Source organism: Microcebus murinus, chromosome 19 (assembly GCF_040939455.1).
Source record: "Microcebus murinus isolate Inina chromosome 19, M.murinus_Inina_mat1.0, whole genome shotgun sequence".
NCBI lineage: Eukaryota > Metazoa > Chordata > Mammalia > Primates > Cheirogaleidae > Microcebus > Microcebus murinus.
In genome coordinates, this window is record NC_134122.1 from 27,922,006 (window position 1) to 27,949,515 (window position 27,510).

A 27,510-nucleotide genomic window follows, 5' to 3' on the forward strand; every position below is an offset into this window, starting at 1 on the left:
TGATCACCTGTCACTCCTTTAGAAGGGCAGCCTAATAGAAGGCGAAAAGTTTGGAGCATTTAGGCACAGAGCCACCAGGCCCATAACTGGTCTAACCTTCCTATGTGGAAAGCCACTCCAGTAACCCTCCCTGGGAATGGAGGAATAATTCAGCAGGAACAAAATACGTCTTGGCCAGCATGCCCTACAGATTCAGATTGTCTTTTGTATTTCATTTATTGAATCCCAAAATGATTCTATGAGGTAGATGTTATTAGAATCTTTATTTTATGAAGAGGAAACTAAATCCCAGAGTGGTGAACTAACTGCCCCATGTCCCAGAGCTGATCCATTTGGAGTGTGATTCAGACCCAGGTCATTGGACTGCAGAGTTGCTCCAGACTCTATGACTATCTTTATAAAGATGTTCTTTGGGGAAATATTTGCAATTTTTTTTTGTACAAAAATCCACAAACATGTCTGTGTCCTCTACTCACGTTCAATTGTTGCCAAAAAACCTGTTGAAATAAAGACCATACATGGCCTTTTGACTCTTTGATCATGGGCTGTCCTTTCCTGAGTCTATTCTAGATTTACATTCATACTTCTTTTCCTTGCCCAGGTAAATCTAACCCTGCACTGTTAAAACAGCGACCACTAGCTATGGAGCACTTGACATGTAGCCACTACAGATGGGCATTTGCTATAAAGTGTTATATGAACATTGTGGTAGAGTTAAGTCACCAGAGAGCCATAGATGTTATGGGAGAGACTTATTTGTCATCCCAGGAAGAGGCAGAGTGTGGAAAAGAGATGGAAAAAACAACAGGGGCAACTTCAGGCTAGGAAAGCAATATGATTCACAAGTCTGAGAAACAAAAGAACAGAAAAAAACGGAAGGCAGGGGAGGGAAATTCCCTGGAGGGCATGAGAGGCTTGGAGCATTAGAGAAAGGAAGATGCCATGCACTCAACAAGCTTCTCTCAATTACCTGCTCTTACTCAACCCTGCCTTGAGAACTTTCAGGTAAAATAATCATAAGAAAAATAGTCTTTGCTTTTAAACTCAAAATCTAGTTAAAACGTAAATTAACTTAAAAAATTTGAAATCTGCTTATTGTCCCGATTCCTTCATCAAAAGACATCTGCACCTGAATGTTTATAGCAGCACAATTCACAGAAGCAAAGTTGTGGAAACAACCCAAGTGCCCATCAATACATGAGTGGATTAATAAAATGTCATATATGTATACCATGGAGTAGTATTCAGCTATAAGAAACAACAGTGATATAGCACCTCTTGTATTTTCCTGGATAGAGCTGGAACCCATTCTACTAAGTAAGTATCCCAAGAATGGAAAAATAGGCACCACATGTACTCACCAGCAAATTGGTTTCACTGATCAACATTTAAATGGACATATAGAAATAACCTCTATCGGTCATCAGTCTCCCCAAGGTCACACATCAAGGAGAAGGAAGACTTGACCCAAAAAGTAGGTGTGCTGAGACCCAAACCAGGGTTTTATCTGAAGTAACCTGAAATGGTAGAAATCAGACAGGTTTACCAGCCACACAGGCATAATCTCAAATCCTGACTTTAACCTTATTTGCTGTGTGATTCTAATGAACCTGTTTAACCTCTTTCAACCTCAGCATCTTCATCTGACAAAGGGTTTGCTGCATACTTCATGGTTTGCGTGAAAAGTAACAGACATAGTGAATGTAAAATCCCCAGAGCTCTTAGTTTGAGTTTTACCTGAAAGCAACCCTGTGATTAATATTTGGATAATATATATTGTTATTTGGGAGTGAATTCCAGGAAGCATTTTCAGAGGATGGGGCTTTGACTCAAGGAACGTAGGAACGTGTATGTTAATGAGCAGGTCACTGCTATAGGCAGCTGGAACCCTCCCACTTGTCATTGACTATGTGGAATGTGCAGCGGAATTGGGTTGAAGCGCAGGGATGCTGGGCTGCTCTCCCACCAATATTCACTCTTTGTTTGTGAAGGATTGCTCCTTTGGGAATTAACTAGGTGGCTCTCTCTGCCCATCCTTCAGTGAGCCAAGCACATGCCAGTGGGCAGAGAGTGTCCTCAGTCACTGAGGCATGGGAAGGCCTCAGCTTGGAAACCCTCTCAGGGATGTGTGTAGGGCACCACAAGCATGTGCTACAATACATGCATAACTGAATGTTAATTTTCTTCTTCCTTGTCCCTTTTTGCCTGGAGTATATAACCTCAACTCTCTCAGGAGAATGGATTTATACATACAGCATTGGAAACTTGATAGAGGTAAGACTGTTGTATTTCTCCCCCAGCGAGCACCATGCCTAGCAAAATAGCTTAGGAATATGAACTTCTAAAACTGGATGACAGTTAGGGTCTTTCTAGGCATAGCCATTCCCTCCTGACCTGCTAGCTGTGATGCTGCATTGAAACCTGTTCCAGAGCCTTCCATAAGCCACTCTTAATAGCTTGCAGGACTCTCCATGTAGCCCAGCACATTCCTCCAGGCAAAAGCCCCTCAGGGAGAAAAAAGCAGGATTCCTGGGTTCAAGCAGGGGGACATGTTCGGATGGGTGACTGACAGACCTGGAAGGAGCAGGTGGCAGTTAGATTGCTCTCTACAAGGTCAGCTAGGGTTATACTTGACCTTCTGCGTCAGCTCATTTAAATCAGGGATCATCATCAGTAGTGGAAAATGGATGTCAGAAGAAAGTGTTGCCAAATGGACAAGGCCCAGGCCTGATTAGCTTCTCCCAGGACAGCTTTGTAAATGAAGTGTAAGCATTCATTGAAAGCATGGAGTCAAGGGGCACAGAGGGTCTCTGAGCCACAGTGTGACTTATGAAAGAGGATGTTGTGGAAGGCAGGCTAAGAATGAAAGATGGGAATAGCCAGATCAGACCAGACATGAGGTTAGGAGAAAATGAAAAGACAACTGGAACAGTATTGTTGGAATGAAATAATCACATGAGTTTAGACTCCAAGGATCCACTGCAAATATATCATTCACTCACTTGACCATAGGCAAGACCCTTTCACTCTCAGATTATGCATCTGGCCCTTGGACCCACATGTTTTCGGTGTCCAAGAGCTAAGTCGAAAATTTTCCAGGTTGCAGACCTTGAAGAGAGGTGAAATGCAGGCATGGTAGCTGTGATCAGCAGCCTGATAGAGTGTGTTGCAATTCAAATAAAACAACCAATGATGACACATATCTGATATTTCTCTACAGCACCACCTTGCTGGTATGATATGGTTAAATATTAAACAATGCCCTCAACTGAGCATATGAAACTTAGGAAGTTCAGGTTTTGATCAGACTAGTTTAGGCAGGTTGAGAATATAAATTCAGCTTATCCCAGGAACACACTATTAGGGTCTCCTCTTGTGGCTGCCACTAAAGATCAAGATTTCCTTGGTAGTTCAACTGTCTCAGAATAGGCAATCAAAGTAGAACCTGAAAGACAGATAGTTGCATGCTCAGAAATTATATTTGTCAAAGAAAAGACCTATAGATGCTATCTGAAACATAATGTATTCATAACCATTAAATTATTGGGAGGAACTTTATCAATAAATTTTACAGCTGGTGAAGTTACTTTAGCAACAGTGATTATTTTTGGAATATTTTTAGACAGGAAGAAGGGGCTATGTAGCATTCTGTGATTATTATGACACTCAAAGAGGTAGAAATGTGGTTTCTTCTCTTTTGTTTCTTGCTTGACAGTGACTGGAAATAATAGGAAAATATAGAGTTCCTAGGTAAAAAATATACATGTGGAAACCCAAATAACCTGTATTATTGCAATTCTGGTTTTCGCACCAGTTTTTATTCTGTCATAGCAAGTAAAAGACAAGCCATAAAATAACCATAAGTCTATATTAATGGGTACAGAATATATAAAGATGTAATTTGTGACATCAATAATATAAACAGTGGACTTCTGGCAAGATGGCTGACCATAGGTACCAGCTGCCAGAGCATCTCAGCAGGAAGAAGTTTTAGATGAAGGAGAGAAAACAAACACACATATACACATAGATCAAATGTGAGTCTGAAGGATGTGTGCCAGAAACTTCAGGAGACTTCATGGGAAGAAGTGTCAGTGCAGAACAAGAAGAACATATCAGCAAAGACGAACCCCTGAGAGGCTTGGAGTCCTGCGAGAAGGGTGGACAGAGTGGTTTCTTTCTCTCTCCTTTGCACCTCCGAAAGTTGGTGGGCTCCCTAGCTGCTGGAGAGACTCTCTCAAAACACAAAGCAAGAGGCTTCTGCCACCAGTGAGCCGGGCACTGCTTGTGGACATGGCACCAGGCTCTAAGCTTCACTGGGACTCTTCCCGCCTCCATAGACCCAAGCAGGGACAGCAGGTGCCAAACTGCTTGTGCATCCACCATGCACCTTTGTCCTCCCCAGGAGTCTTCAAACCCCAGGTCTCATCCTGCCCTTTTCCACACAGACACTTCCCAACTCCAGCCCAGACTGCAGGAGCTGCAGGTGTTCAGTGGGTTCCGGGTGGTCTGTGTGACCCCAAAGCCTGGATGTTCTGGGCAGCATGCCACCCAGGGAGAAGGTTGAAGATGACCAGAGTGCCTGTGAACATTCATTCAGACTCTCTTTCCCCGTTCCCCTTCCCCACCATCTCTTGCTGCGAGAGATATATGAGCCACCACACCAAGGCTTCCACAGAGAGTGGGTGGGGCCCAGGCCTTTCCTGGTGCAGCACATCAAGAGGTGCTCAGACTGTGATCTTGCTGCTTGCCAACCCTCCCTCATGCTACTTTCTGGAAGCTCCATCAAGCAGGGCATGCCCAACAGTGAAGGGACATTGATCCTGCTCAGGTATCCTGTGGGTGACTTGGGTTCATAGCACTTTTCCCAGGTATGGTCAGGGATTGACCTTCTTGATCCCAAGAGGTAAGGAAGTTCACATTAGCAGATCAAGGGGACAGTGCAGTGTGGAACCTAGGTGTAGTACCCGCTTTCCCCATGGGAGGGCCATAATCTCAGCTAAGGCTGGATCCTGGGTGGTGAACTTCCCAAACTACCTCACAGTTGGTGGGGAGCTCAGCTGGCTTGGGCTCCTGCCTGCCAGCAGATTGCAGAGACAGACTGTGGAGCAGAGGAAGAGGGAGTGGAGTAAGGCCCACTGCAGAGTATCAGCATGTGAATCTTAGATAGACCTCCCTCCACAAGCAGTCTTCTGGTTGCCCCTTCAGCTACTCCCTGACAGCTCTGTCCAGAGGCTGGGAGCAGATCATTGAACCCTACCAAAACAGCTACCTTGGAAGCTTTTGTGAAGCCTGAAGGCAGGCTCACCCAAGCTAGCCCCATCCAGCGACATTCCCCAACCTCCTCCTACTGTGATAAAGAATAAGGACTCACCTGCAAGTTCTAGGTCAAGCACCACCTAAAGATTTCAACTGCTTCTCCTAAGGGACTGACTAGAGCCAGTCACAGGACCCATAAATATCATTGCAGCTTGTTCCTTCTAGCAAGCTCCACCTACTGACAGGGAGGTCAATTTGCATGTCCTTTATAGCATATACTGACTCAATAGTACAGGGTGTGTGTGCATGTCCAAGAAGTGGCCATTTGGGTGAGCACCTACCCCTCCCCACAGAAAGATTGTGCTACTGATAATGGTGGAACAAACCCAGCCCTGGCCTTAGCATACAAGCATTTAGCCCCCTCCCCTGTGAACAGCTCTCCTGGTTTGGAGAGCTTGTCCTGACCCTCCTACCAGTGCCTCCCCCTAGTGGCTAGAAAAGCAACATCTAAACCCTGCTGAGGCTTAGCAAAGGGTTTCAGGCTCACACTATGTAGCCATAGACTGCCTTTCTTCTCCCAGCTCCTTGGAGATGGAGGAAACAAAGAATGCCCCTCAGAGCTACAGGGTCCCTCTTAATGCCTGGAGCACTTAAGTACTCCACCTGGGAGACCAAATTCTACTGCAGACACAAAAGAACATCTCAGAGCTGGCTCTATCACATCATCAACAAATGCCAGGGAGCACAGTGATATAACCCATCAGGACATCTCCCAACTCAAGCAAAGAGGGTGTGGCTGAATTACACCCACAAGTACTACCCACTATCACAAAGAGTAAACTATGGGATCTAACTCACTACACACTGTTGGGAAGAGGTGAAGATAGCAGGTCAGAGGTAACCACATTGGTACATCAAACCTGCTAGAACACCCCATAGACAATTGGACCAGCACTCCTCTTCCTGGAACACTCAGGGATCAATCCTGGGGAACCAGAAGTGGGCCCTTGAGCCAGGCCTAGCACCCCCAGGTCTTGACTGAGAAGCCATATGAGAAGGAACTAGCAAAAGGATTCTGGAAACATGAAAAATCAGAGCAAAAGGACAGCCCCAAAAGATCACAATTACTCCCTACCAATGAATACCATACAAAATCAAAAGATTGAAATGAAGATGAAGACTTTTTAATATGGATTATAAGGAAGTATAATGAAGTACAAGAGAAAATAGAAACCCTACACAAGGAAACCACAGGAACAATGTGGGAATAAAAAAAAATTTGTTAAGGAAATCAAATTATTTAAAATAATCCAACAGAACTTCATGAATAGAAAAATTCATTCAAGCAAATGCAAAGCACAGTGGAAAACCTTAAGAAAATGCTAGATCAGGCAGATTAAAGAATCTCAGAGCTTGAAAACAACACCTTTGAGTTAAAAAAGTCAATCCATTAAAAAGAACTGGGAAACAAGAGGAACAACCAAAACCTACAAGAAATATGGGGGTATGTAAACAGGCCTAAGATGTGAATCATAAGCATCTCCTGAGGGTGAAGAAGAAAATACACAAGCATTGGAAAACCTAATTGAGGAAATAATTGAGGAAAATTTTGCTGGCCTTGCTAGACATTTAGATATCCAGGTTCAAGAATCTCCTGGGGGGATTCATTATGAAGAGGAAATCACCACAAAACATAGCTCTTAGACTGGCCAAAGTAAACACAAAAGAGCAAACCTACGAGCCTCAAAAGCAGGTGAGAGCAGCAGGTAACTTACAAAGGAAAACACTTCAAACTGACAATTTCTTATTCAGTGTTTATTGTGCTTAGACAATTTGAAAGTGGAAGATGGACTATAAGAGATATAAGAAAACATGCTTCCTGCCTTCCAGAAACATCAAGGGAGATGGGATTAAGATATTAAATCACAACTAATAGTATAATAATAAATTCCTCCTGCGAGTATTACAAAAATTTGCAATTTGAATGGTAAAATTAAACCAGGAATATACATTCTAAGTAATGGGCAAAGTCACAATGGCTTAATTCTCACCTATGTTAATAATCAAATTGGAGTTTTGAAATAGGCCCACTGAACCAGTGGTTATGATGACAAAAAATTCTTAGTTGCTGGTTCTCAATCATTCAGTCCTATAGATTCTTCTTTAATGTGCATGAAGGCATTAGATAACAATTTTGTAAAGAAATGTTCATTGGTTTTCTCAGTATAATACTTATTATAGTATATTACAAATAGAACAGGTGGTACAAATGCCATGATTATAGCCACCATAATATTTCTTACTTTTATCAAACATTTCTTGATAAAATTGTTAAGAAATGTTTATTTTCTTATTAGAGATATGGGGAAGTCAATGGTAATTACTGTGGGTTGTTGGTGATTGTTCTATGAGACCAGAGAATTGGAATTCATATATGTGGCTTTGGTTTAGTCACTTCCTTTATATCACACAACATACACTCTTCAATAGACACTTAGAGACCACGATGAATGGACAGAATTCCTAGTCGTTCATCAAGTGCCCGAGGTTAAGCTCTTTTCATTTCTGCATTTTATTTACAGTGTAAATTGGGATCTCTGTTGTTCTTAGATGTTTCTAGAAGAACAAAGCAGAAGTCCTTAGGGAAAGTCAGGCTCCAGTCGTGGTCCCATCTCTTGACTCAACCTTTAGAACAATAGGGTTTTCTGGTTGAAGAAATCTCTTTGTGCTTAATTTCACGGGGATCTGCAACAGTTAAGTAAGCATATTGAGAAGCAATAAATGAAGCAAATGAAGAAAAGGTAGATACAAAGCAGAAAAGATACATTAAGGACAATAATGCTTTGCAAATTTATAAAAACTACTGTTAGCATCATGTATCTTTGATTCCATATACTTATTCTATAAGCTTTTTGAAGATTGGATAGTGAAAGCATTTTTGCACCATCATTTAATACAATATTTATTGAGCACCTATTTTGTGCCAAGTCTGAGACATACGCATTTTTTCTTGAGTTTTTTTACATTAAATTTTATGTAAAATCAATGAGTCTTAAAAATTTATTCCAAGTTCTTAGGCATTACAGCAAAGTATTTTTGAACAGCCATATAAAGGTCATTTTGTATATGTTGAATTTTGCAATATTCTCTTGAGCAGGTAGTATACACTTTAATCCTATTGGCAGTTTTGAATTCTAATCAATACTGTCACTCAATCCAGTTCAGGAGTTGAACCCATGCAGTATAATGATGGGTTGTTGCCTTTAGAAAGTATTATGCTTTTTTTTTTCCTAATATCTACTCCAGTGTTTTCAAATGTATTGCAAATGGGGAACTTCTCATGTTCTACAGTGTTTTGATTAATACTTTGGGCACAATTCTCAGAGTCACTCCTTCCATGATGTGGGAGCCAACAACAGAGGAATCTTCTGATCTTAATTAACTGCAGGGCAAACAAATTGTCATGAGGATTGAGAAATGCCAGCTTGTAGATGTCTGGGAGCTTGCCTGGGAATATATTGCCATCCTAGGCATGCCAGCAGCCAGCTTTCTATACCACCTGAGCTGCCTATCTGTACACACTTATTGGACAGCTACACAGCTGCCCTAAACCCTCAAATAAGGTGGAACTATTTCCATCCTCTTCCTCTCCCATGCTTAAAGCTTGCACTGGGGGAGGATTTGCACATGGAATGCATGCGTCTAGAAGTAAGGCTTATAGTGCCTAGGTCTGAATGAATAAATGACACGTGTTCTAGAAGTTTTTCAGATGAAACACCCAACTATTTCTATAACTGCAATACCTTATTATTTTTAATTCCAAATGGAATAGACATATTTTGCTTGCAGAAAGACACATGGACACACACAGACACAAATGTCATTTGTTAAATTTTAAAATTACAAAGCTTAAAAGTTGTATCTATGGGATCCAAATAAGCTGCAAGTCACTTCTTAAACATTTACTGACAATTCACAATGGATGTTTTATTCATCAATACACCATTCTGATTTTATGAAAGCAATAAAATGAGGTGATTCAGTTAAGGGAGTGGCAAAGATATTCTTAGATTCAGAGAAAATACAGAGAACAAAACTGGATGATTAATGACAAGGTATAAAATTAGGTGGTGCTAACATCCTGCAGTAACCAAAAACAGAGCAGAGAGTCGACCCTAGACTATGTAGGGAAGATTCTTTGGAGGGAGTTGGAGTTTGAACTAATACTTGAAAGATGAGTACAGAAAGAGTAGGATAGTGGGAAGAATATTTATGGAATAATTAACTGGTTGAAAAGTAGCCAACCTAGTGCGGAGGAGGGCACCTACAGGGTGAATTCAAACATTCGGGATGGTCCTAGTCTGTGGACCCTTCATATCTGGCCAAAGTGCCTTAAATCAGTGATTTTCCAACTTGGCTTCAGATGAGAGCCAATGGGGGAACTTTTAAAACCACATTCTTGGTCAGTTATTTTATAATTTCTGAGATCACCCAAGGAAGATTGAGTTTTTAAAGCTCCCTGGCAATTCCAGTGTGGTGCCAGGGGTTGAGACGCAGTGTCACGAGGGAGCTTCTGTAAGTTCGGGTGGAGGAAAACACCCCTCAAAAGTCACGGTGAGATAATCACTGTATTGTGTGATTGTGCAAAACTCTTCATTATCTTTCCAGTTCATCTGAAACTTAATTTAACTCTTGCTGAAGGTCAAAGAGACTGGATATAATTTTTTTTTAATTTTTAAAATTGTATTTTTCCTTCCAGTGCTAACCGGCTATGTTATAGCGACTGGACATACTTATGTCATGCTAATCTGCATTGACTTTAGATGATCTTTAGAGTTTGGCCTTTATAAAGCCATGTTTTGAACTGCAGAACTGAAGCACCTTTAAAGATCATGGATGGCTCCAAATACATTATTTGCCCTGTAAAATAAATTACTAAAAAATGAACAAGCATATTCTTTTTTAAATATAGACTTCCCAGTAAAGAAACCTCCCAATAGAACATTATTTATACAGAAAGTTTACTGACCTGTGTTTCTTTGCAAGGTTTGAAAGAGAAGTTCTGGAGTATTTTTACAAGAGCAAGTTTCATGTTCATGAGAGCAAACCTCATGCCAATGCAGTTTCGGGGCCCATTTCCAAAGGGCAGATATATGTAAGGATCTATGTTGTCCTTGTTCTTCTTGCTGAACCTGGCTCCACAATAGTAGATAAAAAAGTCAATGAGAGAAAAACCTCAAGAGCTATATGTTAGCATTTCTGACTTAGACCTCCTGTCCCCACAGGGGGTAGTAAACAAAATACTCTGATGGGTTAGTCATGGGAATCCTGCTATGGTTATTTTGCTCTGAAAATTGAAAGCTATAGATCCTTTCTATTTTCCTTATCCTACAGGAGCTGTCCATTTTGTTGAGATGAGATGAGTAGTGTTTTAAAACTTACCTGTAAGTACTAAAATTATATTCCTGGTTGTGATATGCTCACACTCTAAAAAGCACATAAGTAATGAGAACAATTAATGAAAAAGTAGTTTCCTGCCTCAAATCATACTTATGTTGGTCATATGTACATTGAGAAAAGAGTAGGAGCAAATATCTAGCAGTATTTAAATTTGGCTTCTTCTTTTTCCTTCTCCTCCCTCTCTTCTGCTTTCTGTTCTTTGTAAATCTCCTGCTCCCTCCTACTCTTCCCTGTATTCTTCTTCTTGTTTGTGCTTGTCTTCATAGTCCTCCCCTTTCTTCTCCTCCCCCTAGTGCTCCTACTCCTCGTCCTCCTCCTCCTCCACCTCCTAGTCCCAAACCTCCTCCTTTTTATCTTCCTCCTCCTTACCTCTCAATCTACCCCCATCTCTGTTTCTCCCACATAGAATAATTTAGGTCAGGTAATTTACATGGGCATTTGATGGTACTCTCTTGTAATACAATCACAGCTTTCCTTGTCTGTTTTACTAGGCTATAAATTCTTTGAAAGTTAGACATGCATTTTGTTCAAATTGATTCCTTTCTATATGATTATATGAAGAAAAGATGTTGTTGTGGGTAAACTGATAATGACATTATAGTGTTGTGTTTTAAAAGATGTCAATATATTTTTAGAGCATTCTGAAAGATCTAAAGCCGATTGCTTCAAAATACCAGGAGTTCGGGAGTTGGTTGTGGTGCTGTGTGGATGGGGCAGCTGACACATGTTGATCATTCTTATGTCAGGTGATATGTACGTATGTGGAGATGACTTAAAAGTCCTCTATAGACTTGTTTCTATAGAATGTACATGCATATATGTGAAACGTCCTCCATAATAGATTTTGTTTTAACATTTGGATGTCTCACATCCTCCCCAGCTCCTGACCCTCAGTAAGCACTTACTGTCTGTTGGCGACAGAATGAATTAAAGGGGAGTACAGCAAGTGATCTCTGATTTTGTGTTTGTGCAGTTAGAGGAAGTTGGATTTCTCAGGTTCAAAGAAACACAGAATTTTGCTGCTCCAGAAAATAGGGGACTTGGTCAATCCTGATTACTCTTCCAACACATATGTGCAGATTCCATGCTAGCCCAAGGGACACCACAGTCAACAAGACAAACTTCCTGCCATCATCAGGCTTGTAGTGATGGGCCAATAAAAGTCTAGCTCCCAGGCTCCCTGACTCACCAGCCAGTGCCCTAAAAACTGTATTCTTAACTTTGATTACCAATAGAATAATGAAAAGGCATCAACTATTCCAGAGTTCCCAACCCCTATCTTGGCACTGTATTCCCAGAGCAGCCTGCTGGAATGTCTGAGATGTCTAGAGAGCTATGACTGTGCTTTGGAAGAGTCACTGACCACTGAGAGCACAAGGGACCTAGCACAGGACTGCAGCCACAGACAGGACCAGGAAGACCTGTGCTCTCCTCTGTCCTCAATGGAGTGGCTCACACCAACAGAGATGAGGACTTCTCAGGTCCTCAGCCTGCACCTTTACAATTACCCTTGAGGGAACATTAACCATTGTTGAGCAAAAAGTAACTTGGAAACATTCATTAAAGTTCTTGGTAAATTTAGAGAGATATAGGGAATAGCACAGCAAAGCTGAAAGGACTAAAGAGCCTATAGTAACATAAAAAAAGGGTGAAGTGAATTATGGCAAATCCATACCAAAAATTTATAGTTAAAAAGGATAGTGCATAATGTATAGTTTACTCTTAAATAAAGTAAGAAGCAGTTCAAACCTAAATAAAACATTAAAACACTCTAGTGTTCAAAAAGTTACATATGCATAAAACAATGTCCCTTAGGGCATACATCACAAAATTACTGAGTCTTATCTTATGGTGTTTTGACTGTGTGTGGCTATAGTTTCCTTTTAGTAATCTATGGTTCATAAACTTTTACAATTAATAATTTTTAATACATAATTGTACAAATAAAAACACTGACAAGAAATTGACTGTACAACACATGATTATTATGTACACTAAGATATGTCAGAATGTGCTAGAACCAGCCTGGTTCAGGGTGGGATCCCTTTCCCAGGGGCCTTGTACCTTTCAGGGCGGAACTCTTCAGGCTCTGGCCAGTACTTTGAGTCTCGGTGAAGGATATAAGTTGGTATCATCACGACTACCCCTTTGGGAATGAACACTCCCTTGATTTCAACGTCTTTCTTACAGACCCTCTCAAGTCTTGCACCAATGGGGAATAATCTGAGAGTTTCATTCACCACCATGTCAAGATACTCCATCTGTACCAGGGTGTCATAGGTGGCAGGTGTCTGGGAACAAAAAAAAGCCCCTATTTTAATAAATTGAGATGTGGAATTAACTACCACTGCAGTCTATTGAGTATTATTGAAGTGTTAGTGGATCAAAAGAAGCATATTGGCAAAGCACTTTCACATCCGTAAGGCATTCTTATAACTACCAGTGCTTTATCTGCTCTCTGTCCCATGAAACATGTGGAGATGTTACAGATGTGGGAGACCTGCAGGGACATCCCCTATGCAGGGCCTGAAATCCTGAGCATCACCACATAGTGCTTTTTCTTCTCTCATAAACAAATGTGAAGAAAGGAGTGTGAATATTACATTTCACTACAATATGTCAAAGTGGATGTCACCTTGCAAAAACGAGGCCACATGTGTACCCAGGAAAGGAAAAGAGCACGTAAAGAGCAAATCCCCCTGTTCCATATAAGGCTTTTTAGTTGGAAATCCTTCCTGGTTACCATTTTGATTTCATATATAAAATGTGAGTAGAAATACTATATCAAGCTCTATAAATTATTTGAGGATAAACTAGTCTATCACTGACCCAAACAAGACAAAAGAAGGTTAAGATTGGAAGCTACCAGGGTATACAATTTCAATTCTGGTGAAAGTTATAAAGGGGACAGATATCCCACATTCAGCCCCATCCCCTCTTGCTCAAACAGTCTACTATTTGCTGCTTAAAGGCTTGACTGTCAGCTCTATAAAAGATCCCTTTGTGTTCACCTCACTGCCTGACCAGCCCTGCCAGCCCCAGAGGCCAGGTCATTCACACCACAAAGATTCCCAGTTGGGCAGAGATCTGAAAAGAGTGTGGGTGATATGTCACTAGCACTTCATCTTGATTTAATGGCAATAATTTAGAGGTTAAGAGATTCCACAGGAGCCAGATACCCTGGTTCCTACTTGGCTTCTGTACCACGAGCTCCATGAAAGCAGCATGAGACAGGTGTTGGCAGAAATGGGTCCAGCTGCCCAGTGCACCTAAGGCCACACATGATCAGACAATAGCCAGACAAGACCTGCTAAACTATCTATGCAGACATGTGAGCAACAACTGTTTATTGTTGGATGCCACTAAGGTTCTCTGGGTTTTTTTTCATGAATTATTGTAACTGATAATAGATGCATGAGGACCTGCACTGTTTTACAAAGGTCTTATATTTCTAGGAGCAGCGTCCATTACCTATAGTTCTCCCTTTCCTTTCCTATTTAGAGCCTTCCTAAGTAGTGTCTGTGAAAAAATTAAGGCTTACACATTTGGGAAACTCCTCCTAGGAAGGTGAGCAGGCATTCTTGCTAAGGCTACACCTCCTCCCTCCCTCCCCATGTACCATCCACCCACCTTGTTTGGCAAAGTCCCATCAATCTCCTCGTGCAGTTTCTGCTGGACGTCAGGGTGAGTGGCAAGTGCATACATAATGAAGGAAAGGGCATTGCTAGTGGTCTCGTAGCCAGCAAAAATGAAGACAATTGACTGGGTTATGAGCTCCAGATCAGAGAGAACTGAGAGGAAAGAAAGGATATGTTAGGTAAAGATAGACAATGTAGAAGATCACAGTTTACAGGAACAAAAATCTAAGTGAGCTCCCAAATACCTAGTGAAAAAAGTGCAAAAGTAACTCAGAGTACCACTGGGAGTGGTTTTCATTCTGATGTCTGTGTTATAGAGCCAGAGCAAGGCTACACTGTATTAACCCAGTTTATCTCGAGGTGTATATGATCGTGGCCCATCCACTCCTCATTATGCTGTCCTCCCAGCAAGACAACTTGGGCTATTTCCAGAGAGCATTTCTGTCTAACATACTGAGTGTTATGGGTGTGTCCCTTGGATGATTATAAAAGTACTTCAGCTGTAAGGGAAATATATGATAGCCTTCTCTGCCAGGGAAAATTTAAAGTATTTTAGTTACACTAGAGCTTGAAAATTTTTGAGAATTTGCAATAGTGAGGCTTCAGGGAAAATTGAAGGATCTTTTTCTATACATGGTGGGGGGAACTTAAAGGAACAACACTGGGCTACAGGTAAACTCTTACTATTCCAAGTGTGGTCTATGAACCAGCAGCATCAACAGGATCTGGCAGTTTATTAGAAATGCAAATTCTAAAGACCCACCTAGACCTACAGAATCAGTACCTAAATTTTCTTGAGACGTCATGTGTACCCAAGAAGCATGGATTTTACGTTTAAGAGGCATCAAGTACTAGAATACTGTTTTTCAACATAGACTATCTCATGATTTACAGAAACTACAGAAAGAGACAAAAAGCTCAAAGAGTGGTTATTGACAATAGTCTGAAGAATGGCACTAAAATAGCAGAATCCTTTATGATTACAGGTTGGCCTCCTCCTTAATTGTATCTCTGGAGAGAAGCAGAACACAGTCAAGGTTTGGACTGTTTCACTGGGACTGGATTAGGCCCTTTATATACCCAAACTACTGAAATAAATAGGGTGCCCACCTCACCCATGTAATTCATTACTAAGAACAACACAGAATGAGTGTGAGAAGTGTCTGCACATTTTGATTTTACAGTGATAGTTCTGTGATACTTCAGGGAGTAAATTCAACTATCAAATTTTTATGCAGTTGGCATTAACCCCATGAAACTGAATTGAACTTGCAGTATAATCTCAAAGTTTAGAGCTCTGCTGTTCAGTGAGATAACCACTAGACACATGTACCTGTTTAAACTTAAATTTTAATTAATTAAAATTACATACATGTTAAAATTTTTCTTGAATGGCTCTAGCCATGTATTCAGTGCCCAGTAGCCCCCTGTGTTCATTGGTCACTATGTAGAATAGGAAATGATGAAAGACTATTTCTTTCATCACATAAATTTGTAGTGGGTTATATAGATTGAAGATAGATAGGTAGATAATGGATAGACAGGTGATAGATGTACACATAGACACATGTACACTAGTGTGCTGGAGCAAGTCCCTCCTTGCTCTAGAGAACAATTGTTAATATTCAGGACTTTGGGGAGACGGTTATTAAACTTTTGAAGCTTGAAACTGACCATGATCCTTATTTTTGCCACCATCACAGCTGTTATAATTTGTGTCAGAATGATCCATCGATGGTGAAACTAGTTGGTGAAAGGTCAGGAGGAATAGGATATTACATAGTCTAAAATGTTTACCCATAAACTAGTTCATGCTGCACAAAAAAAAAAAAAAAAATGTTTACCCATAGGTTACTTACTCATTATGAAGGGTAAAATAAATCTTTACAGTAGACTGAGCTTGCAAGCACACTTTCACCAAGTATTGCAAGTTAAAATCAGCCTTACTGGGCCAGTGTGCCTCCTGATTTGATGTCAGATGCAAATTTCTTGGCAGACATTCTGACTCAGTGGATCTGGGGGAGGCACAGAACCTGCATTTGTCCTGATGTAGGTGATCCACAGACCCCTGGCTGACTTCAGGCATGAGAGGCCGGTTCAGCGTTGCCCTTCTTGTTTTGAACATGGCTATTCCTGTGTGCTTCTAGAAGGTGCATGAAGCTAACATTTCTAATATTTGAATGTGTGTAATTCTGCAGTGTGTCAGAAATTCTCCACTTCCTGAAAAACTTCCTCCACATTTTCAGATCAAGCCTCTCCCTCAAAGCTTCCTCAACAGGAATTCCCAGAAGTCTTCATTGTGCTTACCTCTATGGGACTTAGTTTCCTTTGAATTCTGGGAATCGATCATCAGCTGAAGAAAATCTACCCGGTGCTGAAAGCAGAAAGAGAAATTTCAGTGACACAAAGTGACTTGTGAAGTCATAAGTATGTTAGGAGTGCTGTCCTCAACCTCTCTTCTGACAATATGGGCCTCTGAAGTCCAGAGTCTGACAGGTGTTGCCTGAGTCACCAGTGAACAAAAACATCCATCTAAGGCCTTGGAGGGCAGGAAGTTTCCCTGAGAGAATTCCAGCTACCATGTCCAACTGCTTTTTGATTTTTGCCCTCCCAGATCCTTTGCTTCTCTGAATTTTGGACACTGTGTCCTGGCCAAGAGTGGCCTGCTCTTTTTCCTACCTCACCTGATCCAATGATCACATAGATTAATTTTCTGACATTTTCAAAGCTCCTTTGCAGTCTTTTTCTGGTAGCATCTTCAATTGCTCCACCCTCCCAGAACTCTATACAATCTTTAGTGACATCTCGGTACCCAGTTCTACCTGTGTTACCTGCAGACATCCTTGGTCTGGTCTGGAGCCCTCATGAGGCAAAGCTGGCTCAGCCAGCTTGGAGCCACAAGGCCCAGAGAAGACCTCGACCTACATCAGGCATTGAGCATGCTTATATTTAACATATGATATACAAAGCAGGTAGCCAGAGAGGCCTTTCCATGGGAGAATGTCTAAAATAACTTGACATGATTCCTTACCAGTATACAATGTTGGGAAATTAAAATAGCAATAAAATTATTGTTAAAGAGTCATCTTTATCCTCTGACAATTCATTGAAGTCAAGGGAAGTGGGTAAGTTTTTTCTCACCAATATTTATGCTATGACATACTAATTGTGCCTGATATTAAATTTTGAATGCAATCAGCACCACTCATTCTTATATGTGCTCCTGTCCTCCACCTTCTTTATCCTAGAGAATGAATTCTTCTTTTGCCCTTTACCTAAGTTTTCCATCCTCCATTAAAGAAATACACTTAAATCCCCTAATTATAAGAATATAATTTCCCAAATTATCAAAAAGTGAACATTTACATGTAACTACCACCAGATTTTACCTTCTGTTTATCTTGGAGGCGACTTTCTTTCATCCTTTTTACAGAGTTTATTAAAAAGTTTGTAACATCTTTTGGAAACACAGTGATATTTAATGTTTCAAAAATTGGAGTAAGGAATGGAAAGAGTGCTATAGGGGATAAAAAAGAAAACCATCATGAAAACACAAAATTTGCCTGCAGGAATTATAATTTTCTCTACTACAAGTGTGAAAAGTAATAGGTTTCAGGGTTCTCTACCAGGCACCAATCCATTATGTCCTTTGCTCATCTTCCTAGCAAAGGGCTGAGCAATGGCACATCCACACATAGGGGCCACCACTATAGCTATGAGATCAATGATCTCTTCTGCATTTTGGGTGGCAGGATTAAGTTAAGAGCATACAATTTCCTGACCTCTTAGTTCTTATACAAGACTATGGTCTGCTGCTTTAATTAATTGTGCTTTTCATGAAATAGTAGTCGTGATAGAAATAATATGTCCTATGTCCTTCATCTACTGTGGGATGAAACTAGAAATCAATAACTAAAAGAAATTTTGAAACTCAGAAGTAAGTGGAAATTAAATAATGCACTTCTAAATAACCAAAGGGTCAAAGTTTAAATCAAAAGGGCAATTAGAAATTGTTTTGCCCTGAATCAAAATGATGACATGATGCCCAAATTTATGAGATATGAGAAAAGCAATGCTCAGAGGAAAATGTATAGCTTTAAATATCTAAATTTATAAAAAAAGATCTAACATCAATAATCTAAATTTACACCATAAAGTAGTGAAAAAAGAAGAACAAAGTAAACATAATTTGAGCCTTCAGAAAAACTATAGGAATAACTCAAGTATATACTAATGACATAGACACTTAAAACTATAGAGAAAAATTAATAAAACCAAAAGATGGTACTTTGAATTATATCATCAAAATTAACAAACTGTTAGCTAGACTGACCAAGAAAAAAGGAGACATGACCTATCTTAATAGTCTCAGAAATAAAAGAAGAATATTGACTACTGACAAGAATACAATTTTACAAAGAGGAAGGATATGAAAAGGAGAATAAAAAATAGAGAAATATCTTAGAAATCATTTGTAGAAAGTGTCCAATAGGCAAATGTAGAGAGACAGAAAATAAATTAGTGGTTGCATAGAGTGATGGGTTTGATGCTTTGGTGATAGCTACAATTACAAGTCTCTACAATTCAACAAGAAGACATAACAATTTTAAATATTTACACACCAAATGCAATTGTGTCCAGATTCCTGAAGCAAATCTGACTTTATCTAGACAAAATGATATGCACTAGCACTATAATAGTGGGGGACTTGAACACCCCACTGACAACACGACAGACCATACAAACTGGACATAAACAAACAAACAATGAACTGACACAGATGTCCAGATCTAATGGGCCTAGCAGACATTTATAGCACTTTCTACCCGAACACCACAGAAAATACATTCTTCTCATCAGCTCATGGGACATTTTCTAAGACTGACCACATCCTATGCCACAAAACATGTTTCAAAAAATTTAAAAACTAGAAATTATATGATATATCTTCTCAGACCACAGTGGAATAAAATTATAAATCAATTCAAACAGAACCACTCATCTCTACTAAAATCATGGAACTAAACAACCTACTGCTTAGCATTTATTGGATCAAAGAGGAAATTAAGATGGAAATCAAAAGATTCTTTGAACTAAATGATAAAGGGAATAGAAGCAATCAAAATCTGTGGGACAAAGCTAAAGAAGCCCTGAGAGGAAAACTGAGAGCCTTAAATACCTACATCCAGAATATAGAAAGAACATGAATCAAAAATTTAATGAATTCACTCAAAGAACTGAAAAAAGAACAAATCAATCTCATACCAGGCAGAAGAAAATAAATGACCAAGATCAGAGCAGAACTAAATAAGATTGATAATAAAACATTATGTGAAAGATTAATAAAAAAGTAACCTAGTTCTTTGGAAAGATAAATAAACTTGATATGCCTTTTGCTAGATTAGCAGAGGAAGAAAAGAAAGGACTCTAATAAACTCAATTACGAATGAAAAAGGAGATATTACAACTGATACCACAAAAATACAAGATATCATCTCTAAATACTATATAAATCTCTATGCACATAAACTTGAAAATGTTGAGGAAATGAAAAAATTCTTAGAAAGAAACAGCATCCCTAGGCTCAATCAGGAAGAAAGAGAACTCCTGAACAGACCAATATCAAATACTGTAATTGAAGCACCAATAAAATCCTTCCTAAAATGTAGTCCTGGACCAGATGGTTTCACACCCAAATTGTACCAGACTTACAAGGAAGAACTGGTGCCTATCCTACAGAAATTATTCCACAAAATTGAGATGAAAAGAATCCCCCCCCAAACACATTTTCCAAAGCCCACATCACTGTGATACCAAAACCAGGAAAGGACTCAACAAAAAAAGAAAACAACAGAACCATATGGCTTATCAATAGAGATGCAAAATCCTCAATCGAATCCTAGCAAATTGAATTTAGCTGCTCTACAAAAAAATAATTCATAATGATCAAGGGGGCTTCATCCCAGAGATGCAGGGATGGTTCAACATATACAAATCTATAAATGTAATTCACCACATAAACATAAGTAAAAGTAAAGACAATATGAGCTTCTCAAAGCAGAAAAAGGATTCTACAAAATTCACCACTCTTTTATGATAACAAAACTTAACAAAAATGGCATAGATGGGACTTACTTCAAAATGATAAAAGCCATATATGACAAAACCATGGCCAACATCATATTGAATGGGGAAAAATTGAAAGCATTCCTGTTTAGAACTGGAACTACACAAGATTGTGCCTTATCACCACCTCTATCCAACATAGTGCTGGAAGTCTTATCTAGAAAAGACAAGGAAGTCAAGGGCATCCAAATGGGAGCAGGAGACGTCAAACTACTGATCTTTGCTGATGATATAATCTCATATCTATAAATCCCCAAAGATTCTGCCAAGAGACTACTGTAATTGATAAAGAAGTTCAACAAAGTCTCAGGTTAGAAAATCAATGTAAGCAAATCAGTAGCATTCACATACAGTAACAACACTCAAACTGAGAACAAAATCAAAGACTCAATACCTTTCACAATACTAAGAAAGAAAATAAAATATTTAAGGAGGTCACACATCTGTACAGGGAGAGCTACGAAACACTGAAGAGAGAAATAGCAGAGGACATAGAGAGATGGAAAATCATACCATGCTGATGGATCAGAAGAATCAAAATTGTTAAAATGTCTACACTACCCCAAGTGATCTAAAGATTCAACGAAATAGCTATTAAGCTACCAACATCATTTTTCAGAGATCTAGAAAAAATAAATTTATGCTTTGTATGGAACCAAAGAAGACCCCATATAGTTAAAGTATCTCTAAGCAAAATGAACAAATCAATATACCAGGCTATGGCAATCAAACAGTATGGTACTGGCACAAGAAAAGAGACAAAGGCCAATTGGAACGGGATTGAGAACTCAGACTTAAAACCATACTCGGAGGAGTGGAGCAAGATGGCGCACAAGAAAACCACCAGACAGAGTGTCTCTGCAGAAAAACAGATTCTAGGAGAAATTAGAATAAAGAAGCAACCAGACGAGCATACATCAGACGAGGGTCAGAAGGAGGGGTGCCTGAGGCCACAGGAGACTCAATGGGAGGAGGTTTCAGAGGAGAACTGGAAGCAGAGACCTCCCGAGTAGCCTGGAGACCAGCAGCAGGGGTATTATGTGAAGAAACCTAATGTGAGGGTCATAGGGTTACCAGAAGGGGAAGAAGAAAACACTGAAGGGTTGGACAAGTTATTCAAAGATATAATAGAGAAACATTTTCCAGGCCTTGCTAAAAATCCCCAGATACAAGTTCAAGAAGCTCAAAGGACTCCTGGGAGATTCAATACAAACAGAGAGAAATCATGACATGCAGACTGACCAAAATATCAACTAAAGAGGCCCTACTATGAACTGTAAGACAAAAGAAGCAAGTAACATACAAAGGAAAGACAAAAGAAGCAAGTAACATACAAAGGAAAGCCAATCCAAATAATGCCAGATTTTTCTACTGAGACTTTACAAGCAAGGAGAGACTGGAGCCCCCCCTCACTCTTCTGAAACAGAACAATGCCCACCCTCGAATGTTATTCCCAGCAAAACTAAGTTTTGTATATGAAGGACAAATCAAGACATTCTCAGATAAGCAAAGACTGAGGGAATTCACCAAGACAAGACCAGTCCTTCAAGAAGTACACAAAACATTGTTACCCACGGATCAGCACAATAAACACTGATGAATGTAAATCTACTCGAGCTAAGGATTAAAGGTCAAATACCACAATGGTTCAAGAGGGAAAACAAAGCAACAAAATTCAACCCAACATAATCAACAGAAATCTGCCCCTCCTATCATTTATCTCAATAAATGTGAATGGCTTGAACTCCCCACTCAAGAGACATAGGCTGGCTGAATGGATAAAAAAAACACAAGCCAAGTATCTGCAGCCTTTAGGAAATACATCTAACCTGCAAGGATACAGTTAGACTAAAAGTAAAGGGGTAGAGAACAATATTTCAAGCAAACGGAAGCCAAAAGAAAGCTGCCGTGGTGGTGCTGATTACAAATAACTTAGTTTTTAAATCAACAAAAGTAATAAAAGACAGGGAAGGTGACTATATAATGCTGAAGGGTAAAGTTCAATAAGAAGATGTAACAATTCTAAATATATATGCACCCAACCTAGGTGCACCCAGATTCATAAAGCAAACTCTACTTGATCTAAACAAATGGATAAACAACAACACCATAATAGTCGGAGACTTTAACACCCCACTGACAGCACAGGATAGATCCTCTAAACAGAAAATCAACAAAGAAATAATGGACATTAAACAGAACTCTAGAGGGAATGGGCCTAACTGACATTTACAGGACATTCTACCTGTAAATGTACGTTCTTCTCATCAGCTCATGGGTCATTCTCTAAGATTGACCATATCCTAGGACACAAAGCATGTCTCAAGCAATTTAAAATAATAGAAATTATACCATGTATCTTTTCAGATCACAATGGAATAAATGTAGAAATCAATCCTAACATGAGTTCTCATTTCTACATAAAGTCATAAACTAAACAACCTTCTACTGAATGATCACTTCATAAACGAGGAAATCAAGATGGAAATCAAAAGATTCTTTGAACTAAATGACAAAGGTGACACAAGTTACCAAAACCTGCGAGACACAGCTTAAGCAGTTCTGAAAGGAAAGTTTATTTCCATAAATGCTTATATCCAAAAGTCGAAAAGATCACAAATAGGCAACCTAATGAATCGTCTCAAAGAGCTAGAAAAAGAACAGACTGACTCCCCAAACCCAGCAGAACAAGTGAAATCATTAAGATCAAATCAGAACTAAACAAAATTGACAACAGGGAAACTATATGGAAGATTAATAAAACAAAAAGTTGGTTCCTTGAAAAAATAAACAAAATTGACACACTTTTGTCTAAACTAATGAAAAGCAGAAAATAAAAATCTCTAATAAGTTCCATCAGGAACAATAAAGAAGAAATTACAACGGATGCCATGGAGAAACAAGATATAATACATGAATACTACAAAACCCTTTATGCACACAAACTGGAAAATGTGGAGGAAATGGACAATTTCTTAGAAACACACAGCCTCCCTAGACTCCACCAGGAAGAAATAGAATTCCTGAATGGACCAATATCAAGTACTGAAATTGAAACAGCAGTAAAATAACATCCTAAAAAGAAAAGTCCTGGATCACATGGTTTCACACCCGAATTTTACCAAACCTACAAGGAAGAACTAGTGCCTATCCTGCAGAAATTATTCCACAACATTGAAAAGTATGGAATCCTCCCCAACACATTTTATGAAGCGAACATAACCCTGATACCAAAACCAGGAAAGGACGCAACAAAAAAAGAAAACTACAGACCAATATCCCTTATGAATATAGATGCAAAAATTCTCAACAACATCCTAGCCAACCGAATCCAAGTGCTTGTCAAGAAAATAATCCATTACAACCAAGCGGGCTTCATCCCAGGGATGCAGGGATGCTTCAACATACCCAAATCTATAAATGTAATTCACCAAATAAACAAAAGCAAAAAAAAAGACCATATGATCCTCTCAATAGATGCAGAAAAAGCATTTGACAGAATTCAACACCCTTTTATGATAAGAACGCTTAACAAAACAGGCATAGATGGGGCTTACCTAAAAATGATACAAGCCATATATGAGAAACCCACAGCCAATATCAGACTGAATGGGTAAAAATTGAAAGCATTCCCACTTAGAACTGGAAGAAGACAAGGTTGCCCACTATCTCCACTTCTATTCAACATAGTTCTGGAAGTCCTTGCTACAACAATCAGACAAAAGAGCAGAATTAATGGTGTCCAAATGAGAGCAGAAGAGATCAAACTCTCACTCTTTGCTGAATATATGATATTATACCTATAAAACCCCAAGGATTCAACCAAGAGACTCCTTGAACTGACAAATAAATTTGGTAAAGTCTCAGGATACAATATCAACACACAAAAATCAGAGGCATTCATATACACCAACAACAGTAAAAGTGAGAACCAAATCAAAGACTCAATTCCCTTCAAAATAGCAACAAAGAAGATAAAGTACCTAGGAATATATTTAACCAGGGAGGTAAAGGAACTCTACAGGGAGAACTATGAAACACTGAAGAAAGAAATAGCAAAGGATGTAAACAGGTAGATGAATACACCATGCTCATGGGTTGGCAGAATCAACATTATTAAAATGTCTATACTACCCAAAGTGACCCACAGAGCCAATGAAATCCCTATTAAAATACCATCATCATTTTTCACAGATATAGAAAAAATAGTTTTACACTTCGTATGGAACCACAGAAGACCCTGTATTGCAAAATCAATCCTAGGCAATAAAAACAAAATAGGAGGTATCAATTCACCAGATTTCAAACTATACTACAAGGCTATATTAATTAAAACATCTTGGAATTGGCACAAGAACAGGGACATTGACTAGTGGAACAGAACAGAGAACCCAGATATAAAACCATCCTCATATAGCCAACTAATCTTCGACAAGCCAGACAAAAACATACACTGGGGAAAGGAATCCTTATTCAATAAATGGTGCTGGGAAAACTGGATAGCCACATGCAGAAGACGAAAACAGGACACATACCTTTCACCTCTCACAAAAATCAACTCATGCTGGGTAACAGACTTGAATATTAGGTGTGAAACTATTAGAATTCTAGAGAAAAACATTGGAAATACTCTTCTAGACATGGCCGAGGCAAATAATTTATGAAGAAGACCCCAAAGGCAATCACAACAGCAACAAAAATAAATAAATGGGAACTGATCAAATTAAAAGCTTCTGTACATCCAAAGAAACTGTCAAGAGAGCAAACAGACAACCCACAGAAGGGAGAGAATTTTCGCAAGCTACACATCCAATAAAGGGCTGATAACTAGAATCTATTTAGAACTCAGGAAAATCAGCAAGAAAAAATCAAATAACCCTATCAAAAAATTGGCAAAGGACATGGACAGAAACTTCTCAAAAGAAGACAGAATAATGGCCAACAAACATATGAAAAAATGCTCAACATCACTAATCTCAGGGAAATGCAAATGAAAACTGCACTGAGATATCACTTAATTCCAGTGAGAATGGCCTTTATCAAAAAGTCTCCAAACAGTAAATGTTGGTGTGGATGTGGAGAGATAGGAACACTCTTACACTGCTGGTGGGACTGCAAACTAGTTCAACCTCTGTGGAAAGCAGTATGGAGATACCTTAAAGCGATACAAGTAGATCTACCATTTGATCCAGCAATCCCACTACTGGGCATCTACCTAAAACATCAAATGACACTCTACAAAAAAGACCTGCACTTGAGTGTTTATAGCAGCACAATTCACAATTGCAAAGTTGTGGAAACAACTCAAGTACCCATCAATTAATGAGTGGATTAATAAAATCTGGTATATGTATACCATGGAGTACTACTCAGCTTTAAAAAAGAATGGTGATATAGCACCTCTTGTATTTTCCTGGATAGAGCTGGAACCCATTCTACTAAGTGAAGTATCTCAAGAATGGAAAAACAAGCACCACATGTACTCATCAGCAAATTGGTATTAATGGATCAACACTTAAGTGGACATATAGGAGTAACATTTATCGGGTGTCAGGCAGGTTGGAGGGGGGAGGAGGGGATGGGTATATACAAACATAATGAGTGAGATGTACAACACTTGGGGGATGGTCATGCTTGAAGCTCCGACTCGAGGGGGGAGGGTGGTATGGGCATTATACGTAACCTTAACATTTGTACCCCCATAATATGCTGAAATAAAAAATAATAATAAAACCATCCTCATGTCAAGACCATCTGGTCTTTGACAAAGAAGACAAAAACATACATTGGGGAAAAGAATGCCTATTCAATAAAAGGTCCTGAGAAAATTGGATAGCCACATGTAAAAGACTGAAACAGTATCCACACCTTTCACCACTCACAAAAATCAACTCGTGATGGATAACAAACTTAAATATCAGGCATAAACCTATATGAATTCTAGAAGAAATCATTAGGAAAACTCTTATAGACATTGGCCTAGAAAGACTTTATGAAGAAAACCCCAAAGCAATCAGAGCATCAACAAAAACCAGTAAAACCAACAATTTCTGCACAGGCACAGAAAGCTATCAGTAGAGCGAACAGATGACCTACAGAATGAAAAAAAAAAAAACATTTGCATGCTATACATCTGATAAAGGGCTGATAACTAGATTCTATATAGAACTCAGGAAAATCAGCAAGTAACAATCAAACAACCCCATTAAAAAGTGGCCAAAGGTCATGAACAGAACTTTTCCAAAGAAGATAGACTAATGGCCAAGAAACATATGAAAACATGCTCAATATCTCTAATCATTAGGGAAATGTAAATAAAAACCACAATGAGGTATCACTTAGCTCAGGTAAGAATGGCTTTTATCAAAGAGTCCAAAAACAATAAATGTTGATATGGGTGTGGAGAGATAGGAACACTCCTACACTGCTGGTGGGAGTGCATACTAATACAACTTCTATTGAAAGTAATACAGAGATAGAACTAAAAGTAGAACTAGTATTTGATCCAAGAATCCCATTACTGGGCATCTATCCTAAGGAAACAAAGACATTTATAAAAATGACATCTGCACTGAAATGTTTACAGCAGCACAATTGACAATTGCAATCATTTGTAAACAACCCACCTGCCCATCAATATATGAGTGGATTAATAAAATGTGGTATATGTATATCATGGAGTACTACTCAGCCCCCCAAAACAATGGTGAACAAATACCTCTTGTATTATCCTGGATGGAGCTGGAGCCCATTCTCTGAAGCAAAGTGTCACAGAATGGAAAAACAAGCACCACATATACTCACCACAAAATTGGTACTAATTGATCAACACTTACATGTACATATTGCAGTAATATTCATTGCATGTCAGACAGGTGGGAGGGGGATGAGGACATGGGTATATTCACACCTGATGGGTAAGCTATGCACTGTCTGAGTGATGGGCACACATGTAGCTCTCACTTGGGTGGTACCAAGCAATATATGTAACCTAAATTTTATACCCCCATATTTTTCTGAAATAAAG

The 27,510-nt window shown here is 39.2% G+C and overlaps 1 protein-coding gene across 1 annotated transcript in view; it reads right to left on the reverse strand.

Moving 5' to 3' along the window:
• Positions 1 to 7,059: 7,059 nt before the first annotated feature.
• LOC105868332 (cytochrome P450 3A4-like) overlaps positions 7,060 to 27,510 on the reverse strand; it is a 30,105-nt gene continuing 9,654 nt past the window's right edge. Inside the window, exons 8-13 of the mRNA XM_075995316.1 lie at positions 17,747 to 17,874; positions 16,665 to 16,731; positions 14,350 to 14,510; positions 12,784 to 13,010; positions 10,289 to 10,451; positions 7,060 to 8,004 (exon numbers count right to left, since the gene is read on the reverse strand). Coding sequence (XP_075851431.1) covers positions 7,909 to 8,004; positions 10,289 to 10,451; positions 12,784 to 13,010; positions 14,350 to 14,510; positions 16,665 to 16,731; positions 17,747 to 17,874 — 842 coding nt within the window. The 3' untranslated portion in view covers positions 7,060 to 7,908. The remainder of the gene's footprint in view (positions 8,005 to 10,288; positions 10,452 to 12,783; positions 13,011 to 14,349; positions 14,511 to 16,664; positions 16,732 to 17,746; positions 17,875 to 27,510) is intronic.